Below are 15,129 nucleotides of genomic sequence, written 5' to 3'. Positions count from 1 at the left end.
GCGCCCTCCCGGCCGCAGGCGCGGGGCAACACCCTCTGCTCCATTGGGGCGCGCGCCGCTCGCCCCGCCCCTTCCCTCCTTTCAGGCCAATGGGGGCCGGGGCGGGGCGCTGTCATGGCCGCGGCCGCGCTGCGGCGTTGATCCGCGGCGGCCGTCGCCCCTCGCCGCGCCGCCGCCATGGGCACCGTGCACGCCCGGGTAAGGCCGCGCTGCGCCCGCGCACCCCGCGCCCTCCCCGCGGGCCCCAGCGGCCGCTAGCGGGGTCACCTTGGGGGCCGGGCCGCCCAGGTCGGGTCACCTTGGGGGCCGGGCCGCCGCGCCCGGCCTGTGGCGGCCGCGGCGGGGCCGGCTCGGCGCTCGAGGCGGCCTCCGCGCCGCCCCGCGGGCCGCTGGAAGCGGCGGGGAGCGGAGAGCGCCGCTGGGCCCCGAGTGTCCCCTCATCCCGTCCCCTTTAACGGCCTTTTGCCCGGCCCCCGCTCGCCTCTGTATCCTGTGCGGAGTAAAGCCGTAGCCAAACGGGGGCCCGTTGCTGCCTGCCTGCCTGCTACGCGGTATCTAGGCGCTGTTTTCCCTGCTCCAGCGCTGCCGGGGAGCGAGAGAGGGATCTGTGCGGCCGTGACCCGGCCCTGGTGTGCAGCAGCCCCGCAGCGGCACCGCGCAGTTACCCGCCCTGCTGCGTCGCGCAGCACGGCCCCTTCCCCCGCCTCCTTTTGCAGTCTTTTCTTAAATCTTAAAATATAAACGCATACAAAGTAACGCGCCGGACCCCCTTTCTTATCCCTCAGTGGTTAGCGCTCAAGCTCCTCTCCCTCCCCCGAGCCTCAACCAGCCTGTGACAGCTTGAGATGGGGCCTGGCTGCCTGTTTATGAACACGGGCTTTCATCTTTCCAGTTCGTCGACGCTGTGAATATGCCTTAAAAATAAGATTGTTTGTAAAAGAAAAGCTTTTTAAATTCTTTTTAAGTGGGATTACCATTATTTTTTCGAATTTTGAAGGAACTAGATGAATAATTACAGAAAAGCAAGACTTTTTTTTTTTTTTTTTTTTGGTTTGGAAATGCCTTAGGAAGGTAGGTAAAGAAACATTTAAGGATAATTTGGATGTATACCCCATTTTTAGTACTGGGCTTTACAGCCACTTGAAGACATGTGCAGAGCCCTTCCAAGAAACCGCTGAACATGAAAGCAGTTCAGCTTTCGCTAAACCTTTTGGTACTGGTAATTTTTAGTGCTGGTAATTCCACAAATTTTAACTCTTTTGATCTTTTTTTTTCCCTATGAGCTGATGGGCACAGCTTCAGGAGTGCGGTTTCCTTACTTCGGGAAAGACACTGTGCAAATCACGCAAGAGAAGAAAAGGCCGTGCTTAATACATTCTGTCCTTGCAGAGTTTGGAGCCCCTTCCCATGAGCGGGCCGGACTTTGGGGCGCTGGGAGAGGAAGCGGAACTGGTTGAAGTTGAACCTGAAGCCAAGCAGGAAATTCTCGAGAACAAAGATGTAAGAAACTCAAGGGTGTCTTCATTTGCCTCAACAAAGAGGCCTTCGCAGCTTTGCAGGCTTCGCTGATGGTTTTTCCCACAGGATCTGTGTAAAGGAAGGTTGAAGGTGTGAAAGAAGCCAGTGTGATACTGTACGTTTAGCCTGGGGTTTTCTCTTTATTGTTCTCTCTTGCATCGAAATTCGGAGGGAGCCGTAGCGCCCGCTTCTCGCTGGTGCGTTCTGCACTCTCTCATCGGAGGTTTCTGCCCCGTGGGCAGTAGCGGGGTGTGCAGCTGCCCTCCCTGCGCCGCGGGAGTGCAGGGTAGCCAGGCCAGCAGGGCGAGCTGCCACCACCTGAAGCCCCGGGGCAGGGCAAGCGGGCGCTCCAGCCAGGGGACGGTGACTTCCTACACCGCTCCGCGTGCGACAGCCGGTTTGTCTTGGCCCGTAATATGTTTGACTGTGCTGGAGGGGACACACAAAGATGCGTTATCGTCATTTTTTATGTAGTTTTTCTTTCCCCAATAATGCTCAGAATCATCCCAGCCAGAAGCCAGGTAATAAAGCTTGTTCTTTATTTACTTGTGCGTTCAACAGATTTTTTCAGCAATTTACAGTAGGTCTAGGGTGCTCTTGTGCTGCTGTTTTGTTAGTTATAACTGCATAAAACATTTGCCTTTTTTTTTTTGTTTGTTTGGACAGAGTTCAAAAAGAGAGTTCAGAGTTCATTATTCAAAAGTTGTAGTGAAGAGGCTGGAAAAATGAGGGCCGTGTTATTATTGTAGTGCATTAGTTCCAGCGGAATTTGCTGTGGTTTTTAAGATAAAATGGTCTCAAATGGTTATGTGAAAAGATAAATGATTTTAAGAAAATGTCAAACCTCATAGTACTAGTGATCTTGAAGTGAATTTTAATCAATGTTCTAGTAGTGGTAACAATTTTGTAGGCTTTAAATATTTATGGCTTGTGATATTTTTGTGTGTGTAACTGGTTTGAGAAGTTAACTGCAACTAATCACACGCATTGCTTTATGTTTCTTAAGATCTGCCTGTGATTTTAGTAGTGACTTTGTTCCTAAGACTCTGTGACTAAAATCCTGACAAGTGTCTATTACAGTCTTCTTATTAAATCAGTTTGAGATTTGAAATGAGAATAAACTTTTTGGTTTTGTTTGTGTTACAGGAACAGTTTTCCAGAATTGTTGATAGCGCTGGTGTCTGATAATGTAAATTTTTAGTATTTAAAATATGAATCTGTAGCATCTTTACCTTCACTGGGAAAGCAATATTTTTTTCTGTGCACGTTATCTTGGTATTTATCATCGTATTCAATATTCAATAATTACTTTTAAATTCAGTATTTATTTTTAAACATCTATTATGTTTAGGTGGTGGTTCAGCATGTACACTTCGATGGACTTGGAAGGACCAAAGATGACATTATCATGTATGAAATCTGTGACGTTTTCAAGGCTAAAAATCTCATTGATGTAAGTGCTGTAGTGACTATCAGGCCGATTATTGTAAAAAATGAGATTTTGATTTTCTCTTCATTCCTTCTTTGAACTGCCCTCGTCTTATGTGGGGCAAGATTGCTAATTTTAGGAGATTTCTAAAATTATGATATGGATGTTAAACTTGAAATACCTTACCAGGATTTCTTACTTAAGTTATTCAGCTAAAGGCATGGAGAGATGGTAAACTGTCCCATGCAGACCAAGCCTTTATTTTGGTTTTTTTTTTTTTGCTTTCAGAGAGTGTGTGTGAGGCTGTGTAATCTAATAAATTAGTAAATTGTAAATTAGTTTAGGTTTAAGCAGAATACAATTTTTTTTTCCAAAAAGTATGGACCCAGTAAATGGATGTGTGCGACTAAAGTTTTATAAACCCATTTGAATAATGATTTTGAATTAACTTAAATCTATGTTAACTGTTAGATCTGTTATAGTGCAAGCAAACAAGAAGCCGGCGTCTGCTCTCAGTCTCGTTATTGATGTGAGCATTCATTTCCCTGTGATCTGTTTTGAAGGCACACAAATATGTCTTGGTATACAAACCCCGTGCCTATTGTATAACTTAGCTGCCTGCTAACTGTCTTAGCCTAATTATTTTTCAGTAACTGATCACTAAGCTGCTTATCTCGCCTTGTAGGTCATGAGAAAATCCCACGAAGCTCGAGAGAAGCTGCTTCGCTTGGGAATCTTCAGGCAGGTGGAGGTGCTGATCGACACCTGTCAGGGTGTGTATTGCCCCCAGTCGTACCTGCTTTTTCTGACACCATCTTTCTTGTTCTCTCTAGACCACTTCCCTTTTTATTTCTTTTAACATGGAAATTTGTGTAAACCTTTGCTTTTAATAGGCGGTAACAAACAAACGTTACTAGCTCATATTTAAGCTAGTGTGTTGAATGGCTAAAGGCAGTTGTGCTTTGATGGTCTTCATGGATCCAAAGCAGGTTTTTTTTCTCAGCCATATTTCTTCATAATGAAGACTTTTATTATTGTTCAGTTCCAGCAATTTTGAAGCTATTCGGTTATTTTTTGTCAGCATATTTTTTTCAAATAGACTGCTATTTGAGCAGATTTCTAGCTACAACATTCATTTATTTATGCAGGAGATGATGCCCTTCCGAATGGTTTAGATGTAACTTTTGAAGTAACTGAATTGAGAAGACTTACTGGAAGCTATAACACAATGGTTGGCAACAATGAAGGCAGCATGGTATGGATGATTTCAAATAATTATGAATGCCTTTTGATGAATGTCTTATGAATGCCTTATCACGTTTCAAAGCCGAGAATGAATTTGATCATTAAATAAGGGAGGACTGGATCAAAGCCAAATTACTTTCTTGATCCAGCTTTTCTAGGCCCTTGTAAAGTCTTTGTCTCTGAAGAGACTTTTTGTACTAGACAAGCAGTCTGTTATTGACTTCCGTCCATCCTGTTTCCATTTGCTTCCATTTCACATTTATATAGCCCAGGATAGTTAAAGGTATACGAACTTAAAACCTTGCATGAAAACCATTACAAGAGGACACAAAAGTGGCACCCACCGCGGGGCCCTGCTGACGTGGCCCAGCAGAAGAGCTGGGTTAAGCACATCCTGCTGCCACCAGCTCCTTCAAGCACCCCTTCTGCTTTCTCACGTGCCCGGGGCAGCTGTACCCAGGCTGGGTAGCTAAGCCAGATCAAGGGGCTCATCCTTTTCTTAGGGGTATTTTTACCCTGGTCGGATACAGCACAGCTCAGGTGATGGTGCTGCACGGGTGCAGGGAGCACAGGAGCTGACGCGGCGCAGGGGCTGCGTGCAGTGGCCAGGGAACTGCGACCTAAAGGAAAGCTGTGGGAGATGCTGCGTGTTGCTTTGAGCGCATTTGAAAACAGTCCTAAAGCTCCTTTAGTTTCACTGTCTTCTACTGTACTTCCCCTTTATTTGATATTCATTTCTGACTCAGAAGTAAAACTTTTTGGGTAGTAAAAAAGACTCGTACATGTAGAGCAGAGGTTACGTTTCTGTTAGGATTGAATAGGTTATTCTAATCCCTTGAATTCATCTAAAGTTTGTTGGTGTAATGTTTCATACCAACAAGCTTTTGAATTCTGATGAGTTAGATAGATAAATGCACAGGAGCCATCATTGCAAAAACCAAATACGTTTGGGTGACTGATGTGCTTCCAGTAGCAGCTAGAGAAAGGCAGTCAGGACCTGGTACATGGCATTGGCTGTACCAATTTGGCAGAGTTTCTTTACATTCTTTTTAAAAAAGAACATACAACCATAGAACAGCTGTGGTGGAAGCTGTGACCAGGAGAAAGATGCTCCTTCCTTTCTGCCAGATGTCTGGTATTATTTGGGAATTTGTGTCTGAGCAGGCAGAAGAGTGTAACTGTAGTGTCTGACAAATTGTAGTGATATGTTGGACTGCTGTCAGAACCGACTGCAAAAGCACCTCAAAACAACAGTATGGGATAACAACATCACAGAAGTATGGGATAGTGTTTCAGCGCTCATAAATTTCCCATAAAATTCCCTTTTTGCTTCTCTCCTGATCAAGTGTGCTCAGTGGTCGCTGGAAAGGCTGCGATGGCAAAGCAGTGCTTTATTGTGCCCGAGGTGGATGTTCCCAGGCTTCTCCACCAGCTGGAAGATTTTCCTTGAGAGAAGAGTAGTAATGATGGTACAAGGAGAACACAGATTAAATGAGCAGCTACTGTACAGCACTAAAAGTGGGATGATACTAACTAGTCTGTGCTCTTGTGGTGGTTTTTGCTGCCAGTGCAAAGAGTGCTTACACAAAGCATATTTGGTGGAGACTATTTTTTTTAGTGTCCTTGTTTTCTCATTCCTAGCTTTGCTTATACTCAACTTCAGTGTGCAATTGGGAGACAAGGTAGCAAACATTGTGATGTATTTTTCTGTTTTTCCTAGGTACTTGGGCTTAAGTTCCCAAACCTCTTTGGGCGTGCAGAAAAGGTAACCTTCCAGTTCTCCTATGGAACAAAGGAAACATCTTACGGCCTGTCGCTCTTCAAACCACAGCCTGGAAACTTTGAAAGAAAGTAGGGAATGCCTTTTGTTTTTCTTTCTTTTGAGTATTTCTGTTCTAATGAAGGAATAGCAGCAGTTCAAAGCATATCTGGTTTTGAGAGCGCATGCACAAATAGAAAAATATGGTTTCTGTGTTTCGATTTATGCAAATCGTGCTTTATTCCAGCATGTTTTGAGCTGAGAGATGTGTTGTACAGGTACAAGAAAGTCTTTTTTTTTCCTTCCTGCCAGAACAGAGCCATTTAGGAGCTGATTGCCAAGCTTGATTCTTGCAGACTGATGACTTATTAGCAGAAACTTAAGCTTTAGCAGTGGAAATGAAAATGGCAATGTTAGGAGTGAGGATTTTTCTTGAGAGGCCAAAACCTATAAGTTATTCATTGTTTTTACTTAATGCAGGTTTAGTCAAAGTATCTACTTGTTAAATTTTAAATTCAGGAAGGCTATTAATAATAATAATGCAATAATATGCTAACTTATAGCTATCGGTCCATCGTGTTCATTTATTTCGTACACTATTTTCCCTCTACATAACAGTTAAATGTAGAAAATAGTTTCTTCCATTGAGTAATTAAATTTATTACTTTACTATAACAAGTCGTGTAATAGAGCTGCTTCCCTAAATTTTTGTGTGAATTTGAAGTCCAGCCTATTTAATTTCACTTTCAAATGCCCCGACCGTGCGGTGTTTCAGTTTTTCAGTTAACCTGTACAAAGTAACCGGACAGTTCCCGTGGAGCTCTCTGCGTGAAACGGATAGGGGAGTATCAACAGAATTCAATGTAAGTGCAGTGCCAGAGTGCAGCACGTGCCTCCTTTTCATTTCGTTCTGCTCATGACTAGCTCTTGCCAGTATTTGCTTGGTTTTATTTTTTTCTGTGATGGAAATACTTGTGCAGGGGACAAACGTGTTGCTATTTGAAAGAGGGCGACAAATCTAAGATGGCAGATGTGATACCTCCTTTTTTTTTTTCCACAGAACTTAGTATCAATTTGGTCTAATATATATGCCTGCCTTCTCCCCCAAAAAATAAGAGTTGAAACATAATTTCAGAAAGTTGGCTGGTTGCTTGGTGCACCGTCTCAAACTAATTCAAAATGTTTTTCATTTGAGATGGATTTAACAGCATGCACCTATTCAGAGAGTGAAGTTCTCTGACTGGAGTGCAGTTTACTCCAAAATGAGGAATGATTGATCCCCAAGGGGTTTGGAAAGAAGAAGCATAGATTCCTGTACAAATAAATTTTAAAAAGAAACATATCGAGGAAAATTTTGTAGCATTTTTTTTTTCTGTCTTAATTCTTATTTTTTTTTTCTTTTGTAGTTTCCAATCTGGAAGACCAACCACACGCTGAAGTGGGAGGGTGTGTGGAGAGAGCTTGGCTGCCTTGCCAGAACAGCCTCCTTTTCTGTTCGAGAAGAAAGTGGACACTCTCTGAAATCTTCTCTCTCTGTGAGGCTTTTTCCTACCATGAATAGTGTGCATGTGGCTTTGTCTAATTGAAGAAAGATACCAAAGCAGCTTCTCTTGTTTAGTGGGCATTGTATTTTACTGAAGTGTCTTTTGCCTTGTTTGGCCAATCTTGCAGGAGTCCAAAAAGAGAAGGTTTGTTTTGTTCAGAAGCTGCTTTGTGCTCTCTGTAGGACAGCATAAAAGACACTTCCCCCATGTCGTTGCCAGCCTCTTTCTGCAGCATCATCCCATGTTGCAGAAGAGTAGGACAGACACATTCCTCCTCCTAAAAAGTAGCTGTTCTCTTTGGAAGTGTTATTTCCTGCAGCATGTGTTGGTTACTTGCCATCTTTGATTTTTACCCCATAAATTCCAGGAGACGGACTACTTGCAAGTTACTGTCACAAAATTAGTGATTTGCCATGAGACTTTTTTCCTAATTTATTGCTGTGTGTACGGTGGACAAAATGTGTAACTGTATTTGATGTGGCCTCTAACGTCAAAGCTAAGTTCTTAAATCCAGGCAGCTAAAGTGGCTTTAGTTCAACCTGCTGTTGTCTTCTACTGAGTGCAAAGTTTTTGATAGCAAAAGATAGAGATTCTCTGTGATGTTCAGCTGGTGTAAAAAACTAAAAATAATTTATGATTTTTCTCAGCACGCCATGGTTATCGATTCCCGGAACTCTTCTATTCTGCCAAGACGAGGTGCCTTGCTGAAAATTAATCAGGTAGTATTGAGTCACCAGTGCTCTTAGTGAACGTTACCTCTACATGTGTTTGAGCAAATCTTATCTGGTTAATGTTCGTGGAAAAGATGTTGAAACTTAAAAATTAATCTGAAATGAATCACAATGAGCACTAGTTACCTTTTATCTTTACAGTGCATGTCTGTAAACTTGTTTGTCTTGTAAGCCCTGTCAGCTTATTTCTAGAGGTGAATATTTTCATTTATGTGCCATTAGTCAGCCAGCAGGACACTCATTCATCCCATCATTGGCGTTAAATTATTTGTTACATGGGACATGTTATCCCTGACCATACCCACTGTACACTTGAGAGTAGGTCTTTGTCTCCTGTTTTCTCTCACTACCCTGTTAAATTAATAGATTTTCACAGAGTCACAGACTGGTTGAGGTTGGAAGGGACCCCTAGGGATCATCTAGTCCAACCCCCTGCTCCAGCAGGGACACCCAGAGCACGGGGCACAGGGCGGCACCCAGGCGGGTTGGGAAGATCTCCAGAGAAGGAGACTCCACAGCCTCCCTGGGCAGCCTGTTCCAATTGGTCCTTTTCCAATTTTGGTCCTATAACTTACAAAGCTTCTAAGTCTTATAGTTAAAACTGAAAGGCTGGTAAAAATACCCCTCAAGGGTACGTGCAGGTATCAGTTTGGCACAGAGAATAATTTTTGCTTGTGAAATTGATCTCTGTCTCCATCCTGGTGTTTCTGTGCTTCTTGACAGAAAAACGAAATGCTGGAGATGATGCAGATTTCCTGAGTTTTGAGGAGGAAGAAAAATGTGATCCCTGCTGCAGCTTTTGTGCTTTTTGTCTTTGCAGGAGTTGGCTGGCTATACAGGCGGAGATGTGAGCTTTCTGAAGGAGGATTTTGAATTTCAGTTGAATAAGCAGCTTCTGTGGGAGTCGGTAATTATTTTAAATGATGTTTTAGTAATGGTGAGTTAGCAGATGAGATATCAAAAGCTCTGTCTTACGGTGAATTTTCATCACGGATTAGAAAAAAATCATGGAAAGGACGAGGGATGGGATGGATGTCTTGATTTGTTTTTGGAAGTGAAATAGTCTTTTTTTTTTTTCTTTTCCTTCTTACCATGTACGGTCACTTGTTGAAAGTGGATATTGTGGAAAGAAAGGACTTGTCTGATACTTAATGATAGGAACTATTTTTCTTTTGAAAGCAGTTCGTGTCATCCGTCGTGATCTTTAATAGAGTGTTTTTGAAAAACTTAATACATCTTTTGTTACCTTTCTTTTACCCAATTACGAGTATTTTGGAAATTTTGGCATGAAAAACATGAAGCTGCTTGCATAGTTCAAGTAATAATTAACTGATTGATTGATGAGTGTCCTTCCAGTTGTCCTCATATATATGAATATCCAGAGCTTTAGCCGAGAAAGTTGGTGGGAATCTCCGGGGAGGTAATTTAGCAGCTGCACCAAGGGGACACTATTCCTTCCCATGGCAGTTAATGTGGCTGGAAGTCAGTAAGAGAGGCGGTGGAGCACGTGGCACCCCACGGTTTGTGTGACTCCCTGGTCTTGCACACAGCTGCCTTTTGCACGTGTGTTGTCAGACTGGCGTGGCCTGCACCATCTCGTCGTGACAGTCTTGGTATCAATAGAGTGGATTCTACAAGTCAGATGGTTTCTAGAAAGTATAAGGCTACTTTCTAAGCAGGTTACTGGTCACGTTTTTGGAAGGCATTTGTAGGACGTAGCTCCCTATGGGTTTAAAGTTGCCAGGTGTAAGTTATGTCAGTAGATGTTGTTTTCTTTCAGATCTTGAAAGCTGAGCTGGATCACTGTCCCTTTGGATACTGCAGGAGTAGCTCTAGGAGTAAAAGTGCTGTGCCTTTTTCCAGGTGCAGCACGTCGTAGTATCGGAAGAGGGCAGCAGTGCTCAAGAGTTCTCTGAAAATACAATTGTTGGAAGGATGATATCCACATCCACCCCATCCTCATCCATAACTTTGCCAGAATAATGGGACCTCAGCCTGTAGCTGAGCGATGGAGTTTTAGTAACACTTTTTTTAGGGAGTTTCAATAATGCATTTTAGTAAACAGCTTTTCAACTTCTTCTCTTTTTCTGCAGGTTTTTTCAGCATCACTTTGGGGTGGAATGCTGATTCCCATTGGAGACAAACCATCTAGCATAGCTGATAGGCAAGCAACCTCCATAAGCTTTTATTTCTTTTCTAATAAAAACTTTCATAATTGCTTATAGTCGCCCCAGGTAACGTATACCGGAAACTCCAGTAGAAGAGAGAAACAAGAGAAACATTTCTGATTTTGAGGAGAAAAAAAATAAACATCTAGTTAGCTTTAATTCCATGGAGATACTTGGGCATGCTTTTGATTTTTCATCCTGGGGTGCTATACCTTTAGAATTTGCTGCATAGTAGCACTGCCTTCAGGTAAATACCATTATATCTGCCAAATTTCACATCAGGTGTAGGCAGTGCTATAGAGACAGGAGGTGTTTTTAGAAATAATTCTATCCTGTCTCTTTGGCTTTTTATCAAATTTTGTACCCTCACAGTTGTGATGAAAGATCACTAGAAGATGGCTTAAGGCTTAAATTTATTCACACTAAATGCCAAGTCTTAATTATGTTAGCTTCATCTGTAATGACATCTTACCTATAGTATTTCTTTGACAATATTGTAACAGTTTGAGACTCGAATTCAGAGTGGTTCTTCAATGTTGGGCCACAAAGAGACGGGGAAGCCTTTTAAGCTGATTTTTGTGAGATGTTCTGTTTTTTTTTCAATACTTTATTTTGGAAATTATCTCGAATGCATCGATATTTAGATTTAGAAACAAAAATTGTATATAAATGCCCCTTACTAAACCTCTAGTGAAGATGCCTGTAATTCTGAAAAGTTACAGTAAAGTATTGCTAGCTACTTTAAAGTACTTCCTTTGAAATGAAGCGTTCAATTTGACTGTATTCCCTAGGTTTTACCTGGGTGGACCAACAAGCGTGCGTGGATTCAGCATGTACAGCATTGGACCACAGAGTGAAGGTCTGCAGCTTTTCAGTTCCACTACCCTGACCACGTTGTGCACGTTAGTTCGTAACAAAGCCTCGCAGGGTGTCCTCAAGTTTTCTGTAGTTTCAAAAGAATTGTTCTATTTCAGCACTTTAACTCTTGGAAGTGTTATCTGTCTTTGATCTGTAATGATGTTAGTAGTTCACAATGGAATAAAGTGCAGTAGTTCACAGTTAGGCCCTAAGCTACTTCTGTAACGCAGGCATTTGTTCAGACTTGCACGTGTTACTGTGTCTTTATTCATTTGGTCTTAATCTGAGACCTTTCACATATGCAAAAATACATTCAATTTTCTCATGCCTTTTTAAAGGGAATTTCACAAGTGCAAGGCTTGTATTAAAATAAGTCGAAGAAGAGAGCGAGCTCCTAAAACCATCTTTTTGTCTTCAGGTTGACCTAGGATCTTTGTTGACAGAGGTGCCAGGTTTCAAACTTCTGGCATGTCATCTTGACTTTTAGTAAGCATCCTTCCACCTTAAAAAGTTCCCAAAAGACGTTGCTAGCAACAGTCAGATCAAATCTCTGTCTGATACAGCGCATGTTCTAATAGATTGGGGAAAAGGTAACACGATCTATGGAGGCGATTGAAGAGACAGGAGTTTCCTTCATTCTTTTCCTTATTCTGCATTTGCTTGCCGTTACTATGGAAGAACTGCTTGCCTGTTACCAGCTCCCCTTCTTTAAAACCAGGGCAAATGTTTCAGTCGTGAATTGAGAGAATTCACCCTAGAAAGAATTGTGGACGTGCCAGTTTTTAATTAATTGCGATGAGGTTTTAGAGAGCTGGAATCAAACCCAGGCGTTGCAGTGGGGTAGCAGTACAGCGTGGAACAACTTAGGGCTATGTTCTTGCAACTTGAACAAATGGCTGTGCTAATATATGCTGGAATAAATGCCTGGCTTCCTGTATTTTCCCTAAATAGGTGATTACTTGGGAGGAGAAGCCTACTGGGCTGGTGGCTTGCACCTCTACACCCCTCTCCCTTTCCGGCCAGGCCGGGGAGGCTTTGGAGACCTTTTCCGAACACATTTCTTCCTCAATGCCGGAAACCTCTGCAATCTTAACTACGGTGAGACTCGATAGAACTGGGTACAGCAAGACCTGCTTATCCAAGTGTAAAGAAAGCAAATAGTAAAAGAGAGCAGCTAAGTGTGTTTTCCTCAGAAAGGTTTGTTTACTGCATGTATTTCAGTGGCCGCTCCAGTGGCCGTGTTGCTGTTAACTATGGTGAATTGATGGTTAGTGCTGTTTGGTATGTAGCTTTCTTGATGGAAAGTAGACTTGATGGAAAGTAGATGGAAAGAAGGGATACACTTTATGCACAACTGACAAGCAGATCTATCTGCTTTGAATTTCACAGAGACTTGCTCTAGATTTTTATTTATATCTTTGGTATACGTCTCCAGAATTGTGCAAATAGGTGCCCCACGGTGGGAAATGAAGATCAACCAGCAATCCAACCAGAATCTTAGAAGTATGTAGTTTTAATTGGAGGTAATTTGTATTTGTGAGAGTTACTGCATAATAGAGTCGTGAGTCTTTGCCGTCAGTGCTCCTAGGTAATGTTTTGTAGCTGTGGAAGTCAAGATAGGCTTTGAACACCTTGACAGGCTGCCTTGACTCTTGTTCTCTTGTTCTTCTCTTCTCAGGGGACGGGCCCAGAGCTCATCTGCAGAAGCTGGCAGAGTATATTCGATGGTCTTACGGAGCCGGCATCGTGCTCCGCCTGGGAAACATCGCTCGATTAGAACTGAACTACTGTTTCCCCATGGGAGTGCAGGCTGGGGACAGGTTTGTTGCTTACAGACATTTCTTTAACTAGTTTTAAAGGTTCCTGCGCTTCTGTTTGGATTTGGCAGAGAGAATCTGCTGTCTCTTAATTTTTTTTTATGCAATGCCAGTTTCTTCTTTAAAGATTTCTCAGAATTTTAGTGGCTCTTTTGGTTTCACGGTGCTTCTTTAAGGCTGTTTACATCTCAGGTCCCAGAGTTCATTGAACTTGGGGTCAGTTCTTGAAATGTATGCATAGCTGTGTAGCAGATTTTCATTTCTTTAGGGGAAATGAGCACTCGGCTCATGGGGTTTTCCTAAGCTTCCTAAAAACAAGGAATTGGAGAAATACCAAGTTTATTGTCGCTGCTTAAAAAATGAATAAAGACTTAAGTATTGATAAAGAGGAAGGGAGAACAAATTCTTAGCATCAGTTAGCTTATACATACTAAATAGTATGTAGCAGAAAAGCTAGGTTGGGCAGCTGTTCTTTACTTAACTTCACGCCTTACTTTACTCAAGTTCTTTACTTAAATAATATAGTGTGAGATAATTAGTAAATATAGTGTGAGATAATCTGTATTTTAGACAGAAGTTAGATTCTGTTTTGCTTGTCATTCATTTGAAATGTGAACAAATAACAGCAACCTGAAAACTAAGGGCTTTATCTTGCAAATGTGAACTCCACAGAGATGACAGATTGGTAATGCAGTTATTTAGCAAAGCCTGTCCCAAATACTGAAAAACTAGGGAACATTGGAATAGGGAGCATTAGCTTCCGTTTGATCAGTATAGCTTGTTTATCACTAATATTGTCTGTTTTCTTGTGTCTTTTCAGAATATGTGACGGTGTTCAGTTTGGAGCAGGCATCAGATTTCTATGATACAGAAATGTTTTACATCAGAATATGGAATTGAGCTCTGTATGAAATCAAAAATATAATGCAGTGCAATGTGCTCGAAAGCTTTTTTTCTTCAAATACAAATATACATCTGAGTGATTTACCTCAGACTTCACAGGAAACTCCATTAAAGAGTTATGCTCTAAAGGTGCTTTGATTTTTATTAAAGATGTGAAAATGTTCATAGAATTGTAGCTATTTTAACTTTTAGCTTTTCCTGATTAGTTGTTGCTTTAAAAGTTAGATAACTGTGTTGGAATTGGATCGTGGATGCATTTCACAGGATTGTTAACTGTGATTTGCCCATGCAGCCTTCCCGCTTCCTGCTGCAGGTTTCCAGTGCTGGGATGATGAGGTGTGTGGATGGCTGGCATAGAAATTGAGGCAACAGTTTTTCTCCATCATCAACTTCTTTGAAGGAATGACCTTGAAAAATGTGTTATGCATCACAGGATTTGATACAAAACTAATTATTATAAATTAAGGGAATGTTCTGATAAAACATATTTTCTTACTGTAAAATAACGTGCACTGGAAGAAAAACTCCTACAAATCCGAATTGCTTATTGTAAAAGTCAGGTTCAGCTGTCTAGCGCAGTAAATATTAAAATTCAAGAATAACTTTGGACTTTTCAAAGTTCCCTACTTTGGCACAGTTTTGAGTGGGTTGTGGCAGTTAGACAAGCAGTTGATTTGGGGTTTTCCAACTGGATTTTTTTCAGCAGCAGCAGTTGCAAGAAGTGGTGTCTGGCTGTGATCACATGATACTGACTGGCTTGCTTTTATGCCTGAGGCATCTTTCTTTAGTGCCTTCTATTAGTGTTCTTTTCATTTTAAAGTGACCTCTTGCTTTGTCACTTGGCATAAATTCCAGTTTAAAACTATATTCCCAGTGGAGGTTAAAGCCTCACTAGCCCTAATGATTTGACTTTCAAGATAGTTATATATTAAACCTCTACAAATGTATCAATCCTAACCTGTTGTTATAGTATGAGCCTAGAATCCACTCTCTTCCCATCTAAATGTTTTGTGTTCGTTTGTGTTGACAAAATTAAAACGGTAATACAAAGTATATTATAGGGGAGTAGAATTTCAGGCTGCTTTATTTAGATTTCCCTGCGCTGTACATTTCCATGCATAATTGGCAAGGACTGGCTTTTTTAACAGAAACTAAGA

General features: G+C 41.8%; 1 protein-coding gene across 1 annotated transcript; it reads left to right on the top strand.

Annotated features, from left to right (window-relative positions):
• The first annotated feature begins 141 nt into the window (after positions 1 to 141).
• SAMM50 (SAMM50 sorting and assembly machinery component) lies at positions 142 to 14,826 on the top strand. Its single transcript, XM_026050315.1, has 15 exons — positions 142 to 198; positions 1,390 to 1,500; positions 2,870 to 2,971; positions 3,633 to 3,720; positions 4,096 to 4,202; positions 5,913 to 6,043; positions 6,727 to 6,814; positions 7,358 to 7,486; positions 8,143 to 8,214; positions 9,047 to 9,133; positions 10,320 to 10,390; positions 11,186 to 11,253; positions 12,204 to 12,350; positions 12,931 to 13,072; positions 13,890 to 14,826. The coding sequence occupies exons 1-15, from the start codon at positions 178 to 180 to the stop codon at positions 13,933 to 13,935; spliced, it is 1,410 nt and encodes a 469-aa protein (XP_025906100.1). The 5' UTR covers positions 142 to 177; the 3' UTR covers positions 13,936 to 14,826.
• The last annotated feature ends 303 nt before the right edge of the window (positions 14,827 to 15,129 follow it).

This window comes from Nothoprocta perdicaria, unplaced genomic scaffold, assembly GCF_003342845.1.
Source record: "Nothoprocta perdicaria isolate Ctin4 unplaced genomic scaffold, notPer1 scaffold_68, whole genome shotgun sequence".
In the NCBI taxonomy this organism is placed as follows: Eukaryota; Metazoa; Chordata; class Aves; order Tinamiformes; family Tinamidae; genus Nothoprocta; species Nothoprocta perdicaria.
This window is presented reverse-complemented; position numbering and strand designations above follow the sequence as displayed.